The sequence below is a fragment of the Varanus komodoensis genome, unplaced genomic scaffold (genome assembly GCF_004798865.1).
Source record: "Varanus komodoensis strain SLA01 unplaced genomic scaffold, ASM479886v1 scaffold4, whole genome shotgun sequence".
NCBI lineage: Eukaryota > Metazoa > Chordata > Lepidosauria > Squamata > Varanidae > Varanus > Varanus komodoensis.
Genome location: NW_025335941.1, coordinates 28,514,850 through 28,535,093, shown reverse-complemented (window position 1 = coordinate 28,535,093; position 20,244 = coordinate 28,514,850). Strand labels below are relative to the sequence as shown.

The 20,244-nt window shown below is 41.2% G+C and overlaps 1 protein-coding gene across 2 annotated transcripts; it reads left to right on the top strand.

Annotated features, from left to right (window-relative positions):
• Positions 1–829: 829 nt before the first annotated feature.
• Positions 830–12,930, top strand: CREG1 (cellular repressor of E1A stimulated genes 1). Of its 2 annotated transcripts, XM_044442524.1 has the most exons (4): positions 832–1,193; positions 6,678–6,797; positions 9,057–9,244; positions 10,718–12,930. In XM_044442524.1, coding segments are annotated over exons 1-4 (579 nt in total). In that variant the 5' UTR covers positions 832–923; the 3' UTR covers positions 10,719–12,930. The 2 variants fall into 2 exon arrangements, with proteins under 2 accessions (XP_044298460.1, XP_044298459.1); XM_044442525.1 differs by lacking the exon at positions 10,718–12,930 and having other exon boundaries at positions 830–1,193; positions 9,057–9,245.
• Positions 12,931–20,244: the final 7,314 nt, after the last annotated feature.

Here is a 20,244-nt window from a genome sequence, read left to right as displayed (position 1 = left end):
GCAACTCTTGAGGGTACGTCTTAACAGAAGTAAATCCCACCATGCTCGGTGGGGCTCATTCCTTCTAAGGAAGTACTTCTGAGTATGTCTGTCCAGAACTGTGTTGTAAATCAATTACATCAATTGTCCACAGAACCGATCGTATATTCACTTTCCTAGTACTAAGCCCCCCAATGGGGTTTATTGCTGAAGTAGGATGTATGAGATTGCCTTGTAAACCATTTCGGGCACATCGTGCTTGCGAAGATCGAGTTTGCAAAAACCTTTGCAAGCAAATCCAATGCGAGTTTACTCAGAAGTAAATCCCACTGTGCTCAATGGGACTTACTCTTCGGTAAGTAAGTACGGAATTGTCATCTCCGTCACTCCAGATAAACTCTTTTTTTAAAGCGACTGCGCTTTCTTTCTCCACAAACAAATTCCTAACACTTGATCGCCGAAGCTACACTCTGGTTTTTGCTTATTTCACATTTTTAACCCTCTCTCAAGCTGTCTTAGCCACTCAGCCAGACCAGGACAATTTTTCTACCTCCCGTGTCGTTTTTTTCCCAAATTTTGCTCTACTGAAGCTATTCTTGCATATCTCTCTGGACGGCTTCTCAAGGCAGTACACGGTTGGTGAGAAGCAACATCGCCTTATTCCCGAACGTGACGCTCCTTCGATCTCTTTTCCGCCATTAGTTAGATTTCATTGGGGAAGACGTGGCAATCGCGAGCAGCTATTGGCTGAAAGTTGCAAGGTCAGCCCTCATGCCTTGTCTTCTGCTGTTTACTTCCGCATACAGAGCCGGGCAAATCGACAGGCTCTTATCGGCAAGGCGGGCCCATCCCACTTCGACAGGCGCCCGACTCGGTGCTGTCTTTCAAGCAGACCGACCCGGGCGAGCGGCTGGAAGGGTGGTCCTGAGTGTGAGCTGCGCGGGATGTGGCCGTTGGTGTTGCTGTTGGCGGGGGTCGCCGCCGCGGGGGAGGCTGAAATCCCCCCGCACGAGGACGTGGCTCGGGTCGCTCGCTTCGTGGCGCACGCATGCGACTGGGGCGCGCTGGCTACGCTGTCCGCGCAGGTCCCGCCGATGCGCGGCCAGCCCTTCGCCAACGTCTTCTCGGTCAGCGACGGGCCGCCGGGGCCGCGAGGCAGCGGGGTGCCATATATGTACTTGACGGCGCTTGAGATCTCTGTGCAGGATTTGCAGGTGAGCGGGTGGCTGCAGGGGAGGGGGAAAGGTGGTTTGCAACAGTAAAGCCTCTAGATGTCGACCGGATTCAGACCACACTCAGAGGTCGTTGTTCTTGTCCGAATCCAGCTGAGATAACACACCAGGATGAACAGCCCATGGGGTACAACACAGCCATAAACCATGGATTCTCTATTTGGGGTGTTTGTGGTCATTGGCTCAAAAGAAAGCTTTGTGACCGAGTAGAGATTTGAACCCAGGCCCTGCAACTTAGGATCAATTTAGATGTAGCATGGGAGAACTGTAAATAAGATTTCTTGTATTTTTAAAAGGTCTTAACAGATGAGGATAGATGGCAGTTGTAGCAGTAAAGGTTTTTAACTTGCTTCCCTATGCTATTTTGCAATTGAAATTGGAAATATACATTCTAAATAGTAGTGTCTGGGACCATTTTTAAATAAAGTAACCGCTGGAGGTGCAATCTCCTCTTTCAGTACCAAGGACCAAAACCAAACCTCTGCAGAATCTATACCTATTCTTATAAACAATATTTTGAAAAACCTCAGGAGATCCTATTCTTAGATCTCTTTTATCACATCTAGTTTTGCCTTCATTCATCTCTGTACCCACAATGCCATATGGTAATACTTGTATGTGAAAAGTGTGTGTATTCGGACTGTTGTGGCATACTGAGTATATAAGGTGATGGCTTTCCACCTTGTTAAATTTCCGGCAAATATGTATGGCAGTGCTGACTTGAACTAAATCCAACCTGATTGCTCTTGAAGGTGTCCCAAGACTTGCCAAATTCAGTGTTAGATTCTTTTCTGGTGACTGGCAGTCAAATTGTTATAATGGAGTAGCAAAGATGTTGTGTTGCTTAAGGTAATTAGGTATGACAATGGATATGAACTTGCATTCATTTATCATGACTGAGCTGTTAGTAAAATCTAACCCTCAACTATAAATTGGCCACTCTGCATTATTCAGTCCGTGACATGCATCCTGTTGGCAGGCGATGTGAAAGCTACTTGCTGGAAACCCTGGAGTTACTGCCAGTCAGAGTAGGAATACTGGGCTGGATGGGCATACAGTTTTGCCACAGATTCTTATGCTTCTTCCCTAGACTTTCTTCAGCTAGTGCAGGTTGTGACAGATTTACTTAAAGGAAACATATCCCTGAATGGGGTTGATTCAGGTGCCCTTGCTCCAGATGTAGTCTCTCTGAGGATTACATTGAAAACTAAACTGAAGCCCTCTCCTTGGAAAGCAGCTTTGAAATCAAACCAGCCAACAAACCTTAAGCTGAAGCGTGTAGTGAAAAATACTGTATATAGGGTTATAGTGGTCACCAGAACAATTTAAAATGTCTGGGCAAATGTCTGGTGTTGGTGGTGTAATAGTCCACAGGTTATTTTGGTATATATCTTATGGAGTTGCTTGCTCAGCAGTGATTTGCTTCTTCAGTGAGGCCTTAACAGGATCAGAACGATCTTCGAAACCTCACTGAAGGTTCAAATAACCATGCCCGAGAGTGGGCAAATGGGACTTCCCAGAATGATGGTTCAATGTAGTCTGCAAAACTGGAGACCAATTCAAACCCAACAAGTACACAATTAGTCAAAGATTAGATTGATCCATGTAAAAACATAACTCCATTTTGTTAAATAAATTCCAATCAATCTGAGAGCACTTCCTTGAATAACATATGGATAATTGTTGCCCATTGGAAGATATCTTCTGGAGAGCCATAAAAAGACATGGATGGCACTGAATCTCCTTTTACTTATATCTTAAACTTTTCTATGTATGATTCTATTTATATTCTCAATCTTTGGCTTCTAAATACAGAAATTTATGAGGTGCAGAGGAAATGGAGGGGGGAGGGGGAAATGAAATGAAAAAGAAATCCAAGCGGCATTTTAACTGTTAACATTATTGGTTTTATCTGGCCAGGGCGGCTTATTTTATACTGTACTGCTGTATTTTAATTTTATATTTATATTTTAATTTATATTATAATTATTTTAATTTATTGATGTGAGCCGCCCCGAGGCTTCGGCGAATGGGGCGGCATAAAAATGTTTTAATAAATAAAAAAATAAATAAATAATCATCATCAATTAAACATTATGTCTGTCTATGGTTTACCATTTTTACCATTTACCATTTTTAATATTCCTTTTAGCTTTACTGTAGTACACTTAGAGCTTTAGTTTTGTAATGTATGTTTTCAAAGAACAGAAGCCAGTCAGCCAAGCTAGGACAATGTGACGCAATATGGAAGGAGTTATGGATAGAAGCATTTTTAATCTCCTATCATGAACATCACAGAGGAACTGATTTCCTGGCCTTTTAAAGAATGCAGGAAGTCTGTGACAGCTTTAATCAGCCTCTTGCTACACTGTATGCCATTTGTGAAAGCCTTTATTACTGGGAAATCAGGCAGGTCCTACAAGTACTTCACAAGTACTGGGATAGTTTGCAATTGGATAGTCCTTCTGAAATTTAGAAGTGCCTTGTAGAAATAAAGTTAGCAATTATATGAATTGACATTTTTTGGCCACTTCAGAAATGTGAAAACTGACATTTGAATAGAGAATATTGATATAATTTACAAGCAGATATAAAAATATTTTAAAGCTGATACACTTGTTTATCATGTGAGATCTTCAGAGGCTTTCACCTGCTCAAGAGAAGCAGAGAGGGACATGTTTATGGTAGCACCCAGATATGGAGCTCTTTCCCTAAAACCAATCATGGGCTATTCTCATCAAGCTGATTTCTCATAATTTAAATAGCAATAAATGTTGATCTGCTTTTTAATTTGTTTTGATCTATTTATTTGCTGTGGTGTTTGTTTATTGTTACATCTTTTATGCTAATATAAGTGTCTTAAGGAATGAAATGAGAGGAAGGTGCAACATGACTGGATTTGCACAATTAAAACAACCTCCTGCAGCTTAATCACCACCTGGTCACAACATGTTCTGGGCAGGCCATGAGCAGAGCAAGTCACTTTGGCATGTTTTCATTGTGTGAGCCATCCGTATAAATCTTCCAGCAATCCACAATAATAAATAATAATTTATTTATGTAAGCCGTCCTGAGGCCTTCGCGACAGGATGGCATATAAATATTCTAAATAAATAAACAAATGATCAGTTCTTAGAATTCCAGGGAGTAATAGATTTAGATTGTATAAAAGGGAAAGATGCTTGGGTACAAGCGCGCGCACACTTTGGAAGCTGGGCATAGTTTCCAGACACACAATTTTGCATGCTGGAATCAACATTGTGGAAATAAAAGAGCTAGAAGAAACCTGAAAGGTCTACATTCTAATTGTTGTGTAAACCCCCTTGTATCAGTCCCAAGAAACAGACATATTTATGAAAGTAAAGAAACAAGCAGTCAAAATTTTTAAAGAGTAATGATACTTCTTAGTTAAAATGTGGGAAAATAAATCCAGGCTGTCTTAAGAGGCAGATCTGGAGCTTCCCATTAACCTTTCCCCACAGTTTTTCATAAATGAAAAGCATGTCTTTTGAATTCCTAACCATGTTCTGCTGTCATTGACTTGAATTTGAAAACCTCATGGAAAGCTAAATGCAGGTAATATGACATCTGTGTTCTGCCACATCTGTGCAGCCTCTGTATAAAAGACAAATTCTAGACCGATGTGGCATGATCAGTTTGTTAGCAGAATTATGACTTCCAGTGTGGTGTGGCAGTAGGAGTGTTGGACTGGGGACGTGAAAGATCCTGATTTCTAGTTCCCACTTGGCCATGAAGCTCACTGGCTAAGATTGGGCCACTCACAAACTCTCAGCCCAACCAACCTCGTAAGGTTGTTGTGAGGATAAATTGGAGCTATGTATGCTACCCTGAGTTCCTCACAAGAGGAAAACAGTGAAATATAAATGCAGTGTAGTAGTAGTACTAATAATAAATATTCTATTTTCATCTAGGAAGTTGTGGATTAATTCCTCTAGTATTTGTTTTACAAATCCCTGAATATTAAAGTTGTAGACAGGATGCCAATCTTCCTCCTCTTAATCTTAAAAAAAAATTCAGTGTGTAAACTGCCCAGAGAGACTTCAGCCTATGGCATGCTACAGAAGTGCAATAAATAAATAAATATATAAATTTTACTTTCACAATCTTATCCTCACAACAACAACCCTGTGAGATAGATTCGGTTGAGAGTCTGTGACTGGCCCAAAGTCGCCCAGTTGGCTCCATGGCTGAGTGGGGACAAGAACCCAGTTCTCCTGAGTCCCAGTCCTGCACGCTTAACCACTATACCACACTGCCTCTCAGAAGCTTGCACACTATTCTGTGAGAGTTTGGTTGATTCTAAGAAAAGTATTGACTTCAAAGGCATTCTGTTCCATTGTCAGGCAGCTTGTGTGTTCAGGAAGTTCTTCCTATTTATCTGATCTCCTTTCTTGAACTTGAACTTAACTCCTGGAGCTGCACAAAACAAATTTGTTCCACCATCCATGTAACAGGCCTTCAGGTATTTGAAGATGGTGCTTATGAGAAAGAATTCAATCATGCCTCTGCTACAGCATAATTCATGTTGTGCTAGCAGAAAAAGCTGCATGTGCAACAGCAGTAGTGCCTGTTATTAGCAAGAACATTTTCTGGGAAACCTACTGTGCTAGCAAGTGCTATTGATGTTGTGCAAGCAATGATTTATGCTAGTGCAAGTTTCCCCATATCACCTGTGAATTGTGTCATCTTTAGGCTAAACATGCCCATCTCTTACAGACTTTTGACAAAGGGCTTGGCCTTAGTTCTGGTACTAGTTTTCTTAACTTCTCAGTACATTTGCTCTTCTGAGGCTGAATGTCAATTATTACTTTTCAGAGTGAGTTTCTCTTGTATAATTTGAAAAAAGTCAAGATCCACCTGAAGAAACCTTTCAGTTTTTGATATGGTTTCATATGCAATATTGCTATGCTTACTCAGTAACTTCTTTTAAGAAAGGGGAAGAAGTATCTCAAAAACTGCTGTCTTATCTCAGCAGTGTAGCAGACAGCTGTATAGTTTACCATCACACGGAGACATCTGCTTGCAGAAAATATGCCAAATAATTGTGATTCAGCAGTTTCTTGATATTGAGTAATATGACAGTTTTCCACTGTCAGCAGTATGTCTTAATAGTGTTCAAATAAGAGATGTTTAGTCTATGCTTAAATCATGTGCTTCTGAAGTTTACTTCACCCTTTCCTTCAGATAAACTAGTTTGAGATAATTTTCCAAGAGGTCACTGAACACATCATCCTGGGTTTCTAAAAGGAAGAAAAGACCAGTGTCGATATCACGCGACACTCATGAGCTTGCTATGTGACCAAGAGTTTCAAAGGTCAAAGTGCAAGACACCCAACTGGACACATGCTGTCAACACGGTGCCCAACTTCATCCGTGTCAAGATTTTTTCACATCTTCGCTGAATCTCAAACATTTATAAAATCAATTTTGCTACTTTTATTTCAGGTGAATGCAAATGCCTCCCTGACCATGTCCTTAGCACAGACATATTACTGCAAGAAGAAAGGCTATGATCCTCAGAGTCCTCTCTGTGCCCATGTCATCTTCTCTGGAATAGTTGAAAAGGTAAACTAATACTTGTACTTATCACAAGAACATTGTAATGCACATGCACCCAATCCCTGACTTGCAACACACTGGCTCAAAATTAGAATGGTTTCATAGCAGGTATCTGAAATATACAGTACTTGCTTATTTATTTCCTTAGCAGTGCATATTTAGTGGAGGGGAGGGGACATATTAGAACTTTAGAGACAATGTTCTTCATTGCACAGCTCAAGGGATGCAGATGACTCCCAAACACCTCAAGTATGGGCCTCCACTTCTCTGTCTGTCCATTTCTCTGTGCAGGAGGTGTTCACCCTCAGTAGAGTCTCTGTGTTTGGTTTAGTGGCCATCTGACTGTTGTGATTTGGGTTACCAGGGATGGGGAGGCAGGGACCTGCTCTTTGTCTGCATCAGGGTTTGGAGATCTTTGGCTCTTGGATGGTATAGAAATAAATAAGGTGGCTGTGGATTTATGGTGGGCTGAGGAAGAAAACAAAGGGGCAAACATCTGGTATGAACCTGTCCCAAAACTACACCTATTACCCTGAGACCCTCCTCTAGGTGCCTTCTGTGATGGTGGTTTGGAGAATGGCAACAAAGGAGAAGGCCTTCTCAGTGGTAGCCACCCATTTGTGCAGTGTTCTCACAGAGATCTGTCTGGTGCTAACATCAGTATCCCATTAGTGCCAGATTAAGACTTTAATGTATTCCCAGGCATTCAAACACCTAATGAGAAGGAAGGACTCCCTGGAGAAGAGCCTAATGCTGGGAACAATAGATGGCAAAAGAAGAAGGGGATGGCAGAGGATGAGGTGGCTAGATGGAGTCACTGAAGCAGTTGGTGTGAGCTTAAGTGGACTCCGGGGGATGGTGGAGGACAGGAAGACCTGGAGGATTGTTGTCCATGGGGTCGCGATGGACACGACTTCGCGACTAACAACGACAAGGCATTCAAATTGGCCTCAGTGGCTATGCCTGAAGGCAGGGGCATTGCTTGATCTGGGCCCATTGGGGCACAGCCCTGAATCTATTTTCCAGGGCCCAGGATCTATTTCCAAGAACCCTGAGTGTCCATTGATGGCAATAGAACATTAGTTTAATTGCCATATGGGAAGATTTTTAAGGAGGATCACAAAGGCGGATGCCTCCATGATGGAACAACTCCCACCTCATTCCACATGGCAATTAAGATTAGAGACAAACTTGTAAGGGTGCTGATTGAAGTTTTTCTTCTAAATTCAAATACAAGACAGAGGGGCACTTCTTCTCCTGGAGAATTTGGGAGAGGGAAATCAAAAGAGAGACACCAAGATGGCCTTGTCTTCTGCAAAAATGAAATAAATCCTAGTAATTCTAAATTGTGTGTACACACAAAAATTAGCATATGCAAGTTTTATGCAGATTTGTGCCCCCAGGGCCTGGGTCCCAAACTTTTGAAGTGTCTAGCAACACCCCTGTCTGCAGCTGAACATAGGCAAACATATAAAGAACATAATACAATGTTTGATGCTGTCATTTGTTTTTTAATTTTGGAAATTGGGAAACATCACATCACTGTGTTTTCATGTTTGTTTCCTAATATCATGAAGAGTACAAACTGAGCAGATACTAGACAGATTTTTCCCTTGGGCAAATCTTATCATGGTTAGAGATAAAATATGGGTTGCTGGACCATGTACTTCCATTTAAAATATGGATAATTTTAAATGCTGAGTTAGGAGAACCTCAGGGCTGAAGTTATAGTGATGTTCAGCAAATCCAGTTAAAAGCAGCAGAAGGAATTTGCACACGAGAGAAGGGGTTGAATAAAGGAATCTTTATTCAGAAGTAAATTCCACTGTATTAAGTTGGGTTCACTCCCAGGTAAGTAGCTTAGATTACATTATTGTGCTGGATAAAGACAGATTGATTACCACCACCACCCTCACTTAGGGTATGTAGGAACAATGACCAGGATCTGAAGAACTAGAGAATTAGCTCCATAAGGCTAAGATTGCTTGAGCCTCAAATGCTTCCATCTTTGCCATATGTAAAACTGTTTTTGCCACAAACCTGGTTAGTGGTGCAACTATAGGGCTGTGTGGATCAAATAAGAAAGAAGAAGGCCCACAGTTCCATGATTACAGTAAGCCAAGTAGCTGAACCCAAATAGTACTTTCGGTTTGGGCCATCTTCACCCATATTGATGGTGCTGGCAGGCAAGGGCAGAGAACTGGGAGAATACTGTGTTGAGCTACCTTGTCTACCAAACAGTAAAGCCAGTTACCCATTTCTTAGGTTCAGAATGTTACTGAAGCAGACTTTGCAAAGACAGCCTTGTTCAGCAGACACCCTGAAATGGCAACCTGGCCGCGAGATCACAACTGGTTCTTTGCAAAATTCAACATCACCAACATCTGGGTCTTAGACTACTTTGGGGGAATCAAAGCTGTGACTCCGCAAGAATATTTTAATGCCACACCCTAGTAAGTATGCTGCTTTGTTACATTATTTTCAGGAGCTTGATTTTCAACAGTTGGTTTTGCATCTTTGTAACACTCTTTTGAGGGAGAAGGCTTGAATTCTTTGGATAATCTCATCAGAAGCGCTTGTAACGTGATTTGGGCTGCAGTCTTCTATCCATCAACCTGGGAATAAGCCTCATTGAACTTAGTGAGATTTACTTTTGAGTAGACTTGTATAGAAGCTCATTGTTAATATTTGAAGAAGGAGGCAAGAAGCATAAGGAAATCAGGCAGAACATGTCAAGATGTTTGAAGGAGCAGGGTACTTCCAAGTAGCTGAGGATGGTAGAGCTGCCAGAGTTTCTGGCTGGACTGTATCAAGAAACAGCAAAGAGAAAGAGGGGGGACAATGCTATGGAGGGATGTGAAATAAGGGTCAGAATTTTGAGTGGAAGCCAGTGCTGGAAACTTGGGAGGGTATCACATGAACAGAGTAACAAAAAAGTGATTATGGCAGTAAAGTACTATACAGAAGCAAAGAGATCAAGGTGACTCAAGAGAGGAGAAAAAATTCCTGTGCATGAACCAGAGTTTTTCAGGCGCAGCGAGCATGGGAGTAATGAAATGGGGTATGACTTGGTGATGGATTGCATACAGGTTGAATATAGAAGAAAGAGAGAACTCAAAAAAAAGACAAGGTTTCTGGCCTGTTCAAGAAGAGATGCTGTGATGTCAATGGATAAAGAAAGTAAGTAGGAGAGCAGGGCTGGAGAATAAAGATGTGATGGTTGGTCTTTGATAGCCTGAGTTTTAGATACAATGAGGTATTCAAGAGGAGATATTGTGCAGGAAGTTGGAGGAAGAAGGTTCTGAGGCACAGAAGTAGAACTGAAAGGTATGACCTTGGAAGAAGTTGCCCAGAGAGAGTGTGTATAGAAAATATACTGAATGGAAAAGAACAGATTTGTCTGGAAAGCCAGACAAGCATGGGCAATTTGTGGTCTTCCATGTGTTTTAGCCCATCACTCCCATCATCCTTCACCATTGGCTGTACTGGCTAAAGCTGATGGTGGTTGTAGGACAAAACATCTGGAGGGCTACAGGGCTACAAGATCATAATTAAATCCATTAAAAGGGGAATTCAGTGAGCTCAGCTTCGGTTGGGATTGTTCCTATTGTTTTAAGACATTATCTAAAATTAGGCTGCTTTTCCATCAAGTATACTATTGTTTCCATTGGTGATGGCTTTCCATGTTCTTGGGGAAAGTTCTTTCCCAGCCTTGCCAGCAGTGATTCTATTAATTGAAGATTCAACCAGGACCCTTCTACATTGAACCAGGGCCCTTCTACATAGAAAGCATGTATTCTCTCATCTAGCTGTGGCCTCTTCTTCCATGTGAAGCAGAGGCCTGCATAAAGAAGTACTAAAATGTTTAGACTGTACCTCTTGCATCCTAATTTAATTATTTTTCTTTTTTTCCCCCTTATTTATAGGTAAGGACTTTTTGGAGTAAATCCACATCCAGTCACTTTTTGTTGGCCATTCTTCTAATAAGAAAGCATGGACATTACTAGGAGTGAGATAACATTGCAGAACCTCAAATGTGCAATGCCTTTAAAATCCCAACTGCTTATATGGCATGTAGCTTTAAAATCATGCCAAGAAAATTGTGCCAAGAAAACATAATTCTGTGTGCTCAGGACTTTGGAATATGCAGTTCTGCACAATTCCTTGTACTTTCAGATATTGTTCTTTTAAAGAATGGATGGATTGTTTTTCAGCAAGCATAGACTTGAGAAAAATATAGCTTAAGGGAACATCCCTAAAACAGGTAGAACTAAAATTCAGAGGATGAGAGACACAATGGGAAAAAGTGACAAATTCTGAACCCAGTGAGAAGAATTCAGTGGGATGATGTAACTTAATGTCCTGCAATAACAGGGGGTTGGAACCAGTGGTTTTCTGGCCCCTTCCAACTTTATGATTCTATGAATTAATCCCAAAATATTCCAGTATATTGTAGATCCTGATACATAGTTTCACCTGTCACAACTTCAATCCAGTCAATGCTCTACTATCCATTGGGTGATTGCTATCATCAGAGTCAACACTCCTAAGAGAAATGAGCTGGCGGCCCTGATCCAGTGAAGATCAACATGTGTGTGGTGCACATACCACATCATAGGGCAAAGCAATATGTATGGGGGAAATGAAGGGCCAAACAGTATGACTGTGGCAGTTTGGAGAAGCCTCCTCAGTCATGTAGAAAGAGGATGGGCCAGAATCTGATCTTAATAGCAAAGTGAGCACATGAATCAGTGCACTGAATCTTCTTTCTGTGCATGATTTACCTCCATCTAGCACCTCAGTAGAGTTTTCTAGTATAGGGGCTTAGCAGAGCAGAGGTGCTCCTGGGGTATAGGCTACATAAAGATAGGTAAAGGAGAGCCCTCTAATCTTCAGGCATGTGTCCTGTTTGCCAATAAAGTGGGACTTCATGGGTCTCTTCTTTTGATGTGATAGTTTACACACACAGCTATCCTAATCACATCTAATTTGCCCCTGATCTTACATTTCTGGGTGACCCAATAGCCAAAATGCTCTTATTTACAAAACAAGACTTAAAATTATAGAATACAATAGCATAATGGAGAATGGAGGAGGAGAGGATGTAAGCTACCTTGAGCCCTTTGTAGGAAAAAGGCAGGATTTAAATAAAATAAATAAATAAATAAATAATAAAACATAATACAAATACATTTAAAAATTAAAATGGAATAGAACTAGAGTAATAACTAAAAGGCAAAGTGTGAGACTCTTAAGTGTAATTCTTTTTTAAATTGAAAGACTACAAAACTCTTTAAGTTAGAGTTTTAGTGATATGCACTTCTATGCCTCTTGTCTCTACAAACTCTGAAGACTGGTTAAGATCTTTCATGTCAATTCCATCCTATATCATTATTTTGAATATCCATGAAATTTCGGAGCTGAAATAAGAAGCTGATGTAGTATGCCTATCTGGTGCCTATTAAGTGTACTTAGAGCCAATGCCCATGGAATTCTGACCCAAGATTAAAGCAAGTTGGGGAGGAAAAGTCATGACAGAGCCTGGGGGATGTTTCTAATCTCTTAACTATTGTTCAGAATTTAAAAATAATCTAACTGCACTTGGCTGAATTTGCCTAAAACAGGTACTAAAGCAGATGAGTACTTGCACACTTTTTAAATCAACAAAATACAAACATTGTATTCTAAGGGGTGTTTCTGTGTGTAAGATTCATACAGCCTGTTGGAAGAAAGCTTGGATTGACACAAATATATTTGCAGTGAGACAAGGCTCCTTGCTAACTATTTTTGAGAATGTTTTGTTAATACTGGACACTCACTGTGTATTAACTGAGGAACTACTTACTCACAAGGAGGTGGGAAGAACCCCATTATTACAATCCTTTATATGTCTGCACAGAAGCCCATTTGTTGGTACTTGTTCAGGTACCTTTCTATTACCTTGGTTAAACAAGTATGTAAGTTGTGCATGTTTATTTTGAAGTAAAATTTATTGATTCCTCAAATCAGCTTTATCTACCTCTATAGAATATTTTTTTAATCTGGACAAATTGTAGAATTGTTTTTGCAAATGGAAAATCTAGAGTCTGTAATAAATCAATAGTTCAACCATATAGAAATAAACTATTCTTGGAATAAAGTTGTTCTGTGTTCTTATATAATTTGTCTTTAATATGAGCTGGTCTAAGGACAGAATTTCTATCAGAATAAATTATCAGAGGGCCCACAAAAATGTTTATGAATCTGCAATGTATGGCATACTTCCAAAATCTGATGCCAACCATGCGTTTTTAAATAATTACTTGCATATTTTATTGTGAGACTGAAATCTGTTAAGGAATATACAATACTTGCTGGATTTGGTGGTGCTTTTCCTAGTTACTGTATGCATCTGACATTAGTCATGTCAGCACAGCTTTTGTCTTGTTTTCTTTTTCCAGTTGTATGAAGTAGTTAATTCCTTTCAGGGAAGCCTAATCTGGCTGAAACACTCTCTTTTACCCAAACAACCATCTTGGTTTCATATTCAGTTACCTGGAATAGTGGAGGCAAGGGAACAAAATCAGCAAAGGGCAGCCTGATAAATACTTCTAAAAGCTTCCATGAAACACTTCTTGGAGCATCAAATTCTGCTTTTAAAACATGCCACAGTAGAATATATTTACTAGTTTAATGTACCAGAATTGGCCAGCTGCTACAATTAATGAGCGCAGCCCTGACTGAGAAGAATGGGATGAGTTGCTGCTTTTTCCTTTCACTGTTCAAGTAAGGTTCCTTTGCAACTGGTTTATGGACCACCAAGGCCTTCAGGTGAATCATTAGCACTTAACAATAGCTATGCTGACATTTCCCTTTCCTGCTCTCCTGCAGTCTAAGCAAAATGGCCATCATTGTAAGGGACAAGTAGGAGTAATGAAGGAGGCAGATACTGCAAGAAGTCTTGTGTAGGCACAACTTGGCTTTGTACAAAAAGATGGACTTTGTCTATCCACAGTCACTCAATGAAGATTGAGCCATCAGTTGTTAGTTGGGAGGCGACAAGATTTGCCCCTATGGTAAGAGTATTCTCAAGAGTGTTCTTTCCCTTAGGTGTGAAGTAGATGCACGAGGATGCTATTGGTATTGTTCTTTCAGGTTTGCTGCCTTTCCCTGCTTGCTTCTGCCCCTGCCCTCAGGTACCCAATTGCTTCGTGGATGGAAGCCCCATGTTTGCATTTCCCACTATTTATGCACCTATGTCACAATGAGCAGTCATAAGTCACAAACTGCACTTAGTCTCCTCATAGATAATGTTCATTTGCCTACCAATGCCTGTTTTTGATCCAATGAGAAACAGATTTAAAAGGAAAGGAAAATTGCAGAGTAGTAGAGATGTGTAACAAGAATGTTGGAAATATTTCATAACTGTAATATCATGATTGAACAGCAGAGGGTGCCATATACTGTGCATTTTGCTTGATGAACTACATTTTCCAATGTACTAGGCACATATTCTACCTGAGAAACTACGGAATCCAGGATGCTTGGGCCTTCCTGCTTTAAGGTGTGGATGATAAATGCTTTGTTTTGCTAATCTTTACTGAAGCTATTGGCCAATCCATATTCTTAATTTTATTAAGTTTATGGAGTTCAGTACAATGCAAATGAACAAATTTTACTTCCTTTGGGAACTTCTGAAACTCATACAATACACAACAGGCTTCCCACCTACCTTACACACCCCCACACCTTACAAGTACTCTGAATAATGCCAAAGTTATTAGTAGTTCCTAGTTCCTTGCTTATGCAAAATTTCTAAATGGAGCTCAGTGAAATGTATATAAACTTCTGGACCTCAACCCAAGTTTATGACTATACATTATTATCATCATCATCATCATCATCATCATCATCATCATCATCATCATCATTATTATTAGAACATTTCTATGCCGCCCCTTGCCGAAGCCTCGGGGCGGCTTACAAACACAATAAAATACAATAAAATACAAAAATAACTATAAAATTAAAATTAACAATATAAAATAAATAAAAATATAAAATATAAAAGAAGTCGCCCTGGCCAGATAAATAAGCAAATATTGTTAACAATTAAAGTGACGTTTAAATAAAAAGGTCTTCACCTGGCGCCGAAAAACAAGTAACGACGGCGCCAGGCAGACCTCTCTGGGGAGCGCATTCCATAGATTGGGCACCACTGCAGAGAAAGCCCTCCTCCAAGTACCTACCCTCCTAATTTCTTTCATGGAGGGTTCCCGGAGAAGGGCCTCTCCCGCAGATCTTAAGGGGCGGCCGGGCATATATGGATGTAAGCGCTCCTTCAGGTAACCAGGACCCAAGCCGTTTAGGGCTTTATAGGTCATAACTAACACCTTGAATTGGGCCCGGACTTCAATGGGAAGCCAGTGAAGCTGACGGAGGACTGGAGTCATGTGAACATAACACCCTGTCCCCGTCAGCAACCTGGCAGCTCTATTTTGAACCAATTGAAGTATCCGGACCGTCTTCAAGGGAAGCCCCACGTAAAGTGCGTTACAGAAGTCAAGGCGGGAAGTCACCAGAGCATGTGTTACCGTTGCCAGGCAGTCGTACTCCAGGTAGGGGCGCAGCTGATTAATCAGCCGAAGCTGAAGGAAAGCGCTCCTCGCCACCGCTGTCACCTGAGCTTCCAATGAAAGCTCTGGGTCGAGGAGTACTCCTAAGCTGCGGACCTTGTCCCTAAGAGGGAGTGCAACCCCATTCAGAACCAGGTCAAATCCACCCTCTCCGAAGCCCGATCCGTCAACCAACAGGACCTCCGTCTTGTCTGGATTGAGCTTCAGTTTATTGGCCCTCATCCAGCCCATTAGCTCGGCCAAGCACCGGTTCAGCACAGCCACTGCCTCACCTGGATTGGTGGAAAACGAGAGGTAGAGCTGGGTATCATCAGCGTACTGATGATTCCACAGCCCACACCTCCTGATGACCTCTCCCAGCGGTTTCATGTAGATGTTAAACAGCAAAGGGGACAAAATGGAGCCCTGTGGTACTCCATGGCATAGCTGCCATGGCACAGAGCCATAGTCCCCCAGCACTACCTTCTGGAATCGGCCGTTGAGATAGGAGCGGAACCACTGCAAAGCAGTGCCTCCGACCCCCAGTCCCGCTAGCCTATCCAGAAGGATACCATGGTCGATGGTATCAAAAGCCGCTGAGAGGTCCAGAATAACCAACAGGGACGCACTCCCCCTGTCCTTCTCCCTGCACAGGTCATCGTACAGGGCGACCAAAGCAGATTCAGTACCGTATCTGGGTCTGAAGCCAGACTGAAATGGGTCCAGATAATCAGTTTCATCCAAGAGTGCTTGGAGTTGTCCCGCCACCACCCGCTCCAACTCCTTGCCCAGAAACGGGATGTTGGCCACAGGTCTATAGTTAGTGGCCATCTCTGGATCCAGTGACGCTTTCTTCAGGACCGGTCGGACTACTGCCTCCTTTAAAGGGGCAGGCACCCGACCCTCCCTCAGAGAAGCGTTAACCACTTCCAAGATCCAGATTGGTGGTTGGGAGACTCTTCTTCAATGTAAACAATAATTCAGTGAAAACTGGCATTTTTACATTTGCAGAAAGCTGTCAATGCCATCTGTGAGAAGAGATTCATTTATTTATATGTATGATATAGGTGATCCAAAACTTGAATGTAGATGACACCCGCACGCATGGGTTCCTAATCTGTAACAATCCAGGATAATCACATATTAATGTCCATTGCTTTAATCTCTTTTAATTTGAGATAATTGCTGTATTTCTTGAGGGGGATAGTTTCCCAGCCATGTATATAGATGAGGTTGGATGCAGGATCTGCTTTTCTCAAGAGGAAAAGCTTCACTTATGGGCCATGTTTTGGATCCCCTGGCACAGCTGATCCCATTCAGCAGGGTCTTGTGACTGTTAGGAAGAACCTTCATAGAATGCAGTACCTTGGGTATCAGTCAGGACTAGTGGGATCTGCAGCAAAACATTTGTAGTGTGGAATCCAGTTCTGTTTTTCAGACACTCAGCTGGTCATGCATCTTTCTGGGTTCCTCCATTTCATATCCGGCTCAGTATTTTGTATCTACTAAGCATGCTGAGCCCCAATTATATTCTGAAGATTATGTAGTTTTCCAAATCATGGGATTCCCCTCAAATTTGCTGATCCCACCCTGGTGCCTTTAGGGTAGAGTGGCACTCAGAACTAGGTTTTGCTATTGGTTTATACAAAATAGGGCCCTAATATAAAATCTTTGGTGTGAGGGAAATTTTGAAAGTGCTGGTCAGACTCCTGGCTGGGAAGAGTAAGCCTTAATACTGCAGCTTCAAAGATGTGAGGATGAAGCTGCAGTCTTATCCTGAATCCCAGCTATGACTTGGCTAACAGTCTTTCTGGACACATACAGTCAAACCTCCACACTTGCTGTGGTTAGAGGCCCAGGGCCCTCGTGAAAGTGGAAACACTGTATAGCTCTAGCTCACCTAACCCCAAGCTTAATACTTTTGATCAATACATGCACTGGATTGCTTCTCTCTCTCCCCCCTGCCACTCCCCCCTCCTTACTTTGTTGATGTGTACACTTACCAGTTAATTGAAATTTTACCTTTAAAAATTCCACTCACCTTATGCCTGTTTGAGGATGAGATTAGGCTCATACCCATGATTACAGTTAATACCTTATTGCACTTTAAAGATGCAAACAGTTGTGAGTAATGCAAGGCTTACTGCACACCCAGAGACAAAACATGTGAGTGAGGCTGGCTAGCATCAAGACAAAGAGCATGTCCTCCCTAAACAGAGTACACAGTCCACAGTTCTTTAGTGCACTGAAACTTTCTACAAAAATTAACTTTTTAATAATAAATTTGGGTATAAATGTATTGTAGTAAGTGATGAAATAGATTTATTAATAAAATCATTAATACCTTTTTTAGTTTCCTTTACATTCCACACTAGAGTCATTCAAGATGCAATTAGTTATCTGAGTGGAATGGTGTAATGGGCATTCTGCACCAGGTTGGATTTGATGGCCTTCTTGGCCCCTTCCAACCCATTACTCTATGAGTCTAGTCTTAAGTGCATTGTCTACAATTTTCCACAGTAGGCCACAAAACTCCAAAAACCCCCATCTAATTATTGATGGCAAACTCACAAATAATCACCTGTGAAAGTTAAGCCTGCAAAAATTGGTGTTCAACTGTACTTCCCCTTTCAGTCCTCAGGTGAGGAAGACCTTCCACCTGGGTGTGGGTAGTGCAGTATTTGCTACATGAGTATTGTGCCTAAACATCAGAACTGGAGAAATTTTAACAAACAACAGCTCTAGCATATGGATGAATAAAATCACACATTTAGCCTAAGTAGATATGTTACCCTACAACAATGTTCTCAACATCATTATATGCCAAGTCTATCATGTGTACTTCCAGGAGAAGGTGTGATAAAGCCAGGATTCCTGGGCATGCAGTGCTAGCACTTCATTAGCAGGAATACTGACTTAATTTGCCTCCTTGGAATCCCCTATTCCCTTCAAGCTTAGCTACAATTCTCATAAGAACTGGGGCAGGGTTAGAAATTTTCCCAACAACAAATATATTGTTCCTTGTGGCAATGTAAATCGTTTTTGGGTGGCCATGTCTTGAGTGGGCAGCTGACCCATTGCAGATTATATCCTAGAACTTGTTAAGAAGTAGCCTGCAGTTTTGGACTCTCCTTGAAGGTGTATATACAAATTGTCATGATGAATGCTTGTGCTTCCAAACTGACCACTAGGTGTTAGTGACTAAGGGGAGGCAGCATAGATCTGATGCTGTTAAGGTGTATTATCAGTCTCTTGAGCAAGTCCTGATAAGCTGGTGGAGGTCCATGATAATTGGCTTAGCAGCCTTTGGCTTTAACCATTACACTTAATGAATTCACTTCAGCACTTTTCAAGGGCTGTAATGACTGACTCTAGAAACAAGCATAGCAACACACTCAAATCCCAAGGCATATTGTGACATACTTTAGAAGGCATGAGTTGATTTTTTTTATTTTTGAGACCGACAATAAAAAGGAATCAAAACAATTTAAAACAATAATAGATAGGTAGTTTCATTTTGTTTCAACAGAAAAGGAGCTTTGATAAAACTCTTTATAGAACATCAAGATCAACCTTTTATAGAACAAACTGCCTTTGGTTCATCTAGGGCAGTATTGACACAGGCTGGCAACAGCTGCCTTGGGTCTGAGGCAGATTTCCTTACTAAGCCTGCCTGGAAATGCTGGAGACTAAATTTGGAACCTTCTATATGTAAAACACATGCTCTGGTACTGAATTAATGTCCTTCCGATAAACATCCAATGACCCAAAGAGAGGTTCATGTTGGTTTTATTCATTCATTTGATTTGTAAGGTGGGGCTATTAACAAACATTGGTATGTGCCTCTTAAAAATATTTAATCTCTCCAGGTGTCTGAAGTTGCATCATGGAAATTTTACTGAGTTCCTTGTTTATGCAAATACAATTGCTTTTGTTAAAGAACAGATCTCTCCATATAACACAGCTTCTAGCAGCCACTGCTACTTGAAATGGGGTTTAAAATGAGGGAATGGCAACTATAAGTGTTACAGTCTTAAGATGCTAGTGTATATAATCCTTTTAAAAAAGTTAAGTGCCACTTGAACAGGAATATAAGGAGAGATGACCAAATCCACATGAGTCTTCCTTACAACTATCACAAAATAGGCTGTCAAGACAGCTATTAGGGGATGGGAATATGCTTCAAATAGCTGCAGTTTGTTCACAGAAACAAGGAAGTTTATAGAAGATTTTATTTTATTTGGCTAGAAATGCCTACAGGAAAATATAGGGCCAAGGATTCCTATTTACCTGTTCTTCCTTTCTCTCTTCCCCCCCATTGGTCAATGTGCAGGGTGGGGGTGAGATAATCCCCTTGGCATGCAGCAATTAATATCTATTTGCTAGCAATTGCTGCATTTCCAGAAGATTAGCACAGTGGAACCCAATTATAGCGGAGTGAAACTTCACTGTAAGGGGCAGATGTACATTGTAGAACAGTAAAGCAATTTGGAGACTGTGGTTCCGTTAAATTTCCTCCATATAAATCACTGGTTTGTGTGCCACGGATGGAATTGTTCTCTCTTTCCACACAACAAATCAGCTATGTACCCCACTGAGGGTTACCAACTTGCTTGCTGTACAGAGCAACATGCTGTTTAGCACCCATTATCTTTGTGTGAGCATCTCTAAAAGCAGCTTTAAGTATTAGCTTTTGATTTTGCTCCCTGGGACTAAAATATGATCATTTTTGCCTAAGCATGAGCCAGGCTCTGCAGGTGATTTTTGGAGAGTGCATTCCCCCAAGTTTTACACATCTCCTCCTCCTGCTCACAGGTGATGAAGTTATTCATTTTGCCTGCCAGACCTATTTATATTAA

Coding starts and splice junctions, on each gene's coding strand:
- CREG1 (XM_044442524.1), top strand. CDS start 924: ATGTGGCCGTTGGTGTTGCTGTTGGCGGGGGTCGCCGCCGCGGGGGAG. Junction 1,194..6,677: donor TCTCTGTGCAGGATTTGCAG/GTGAGCGGGTGG, acceptor CTTTTATTTCAG/GTGAATGCAAATGCCTCCCT. Junction 6,798..9,056: donor TCTCTGGAATAGTTGAAAAG/GTAAACTAATAC, acceptor CCCATTTCTTAG/GTTCAGAATGTTACTGAAGC.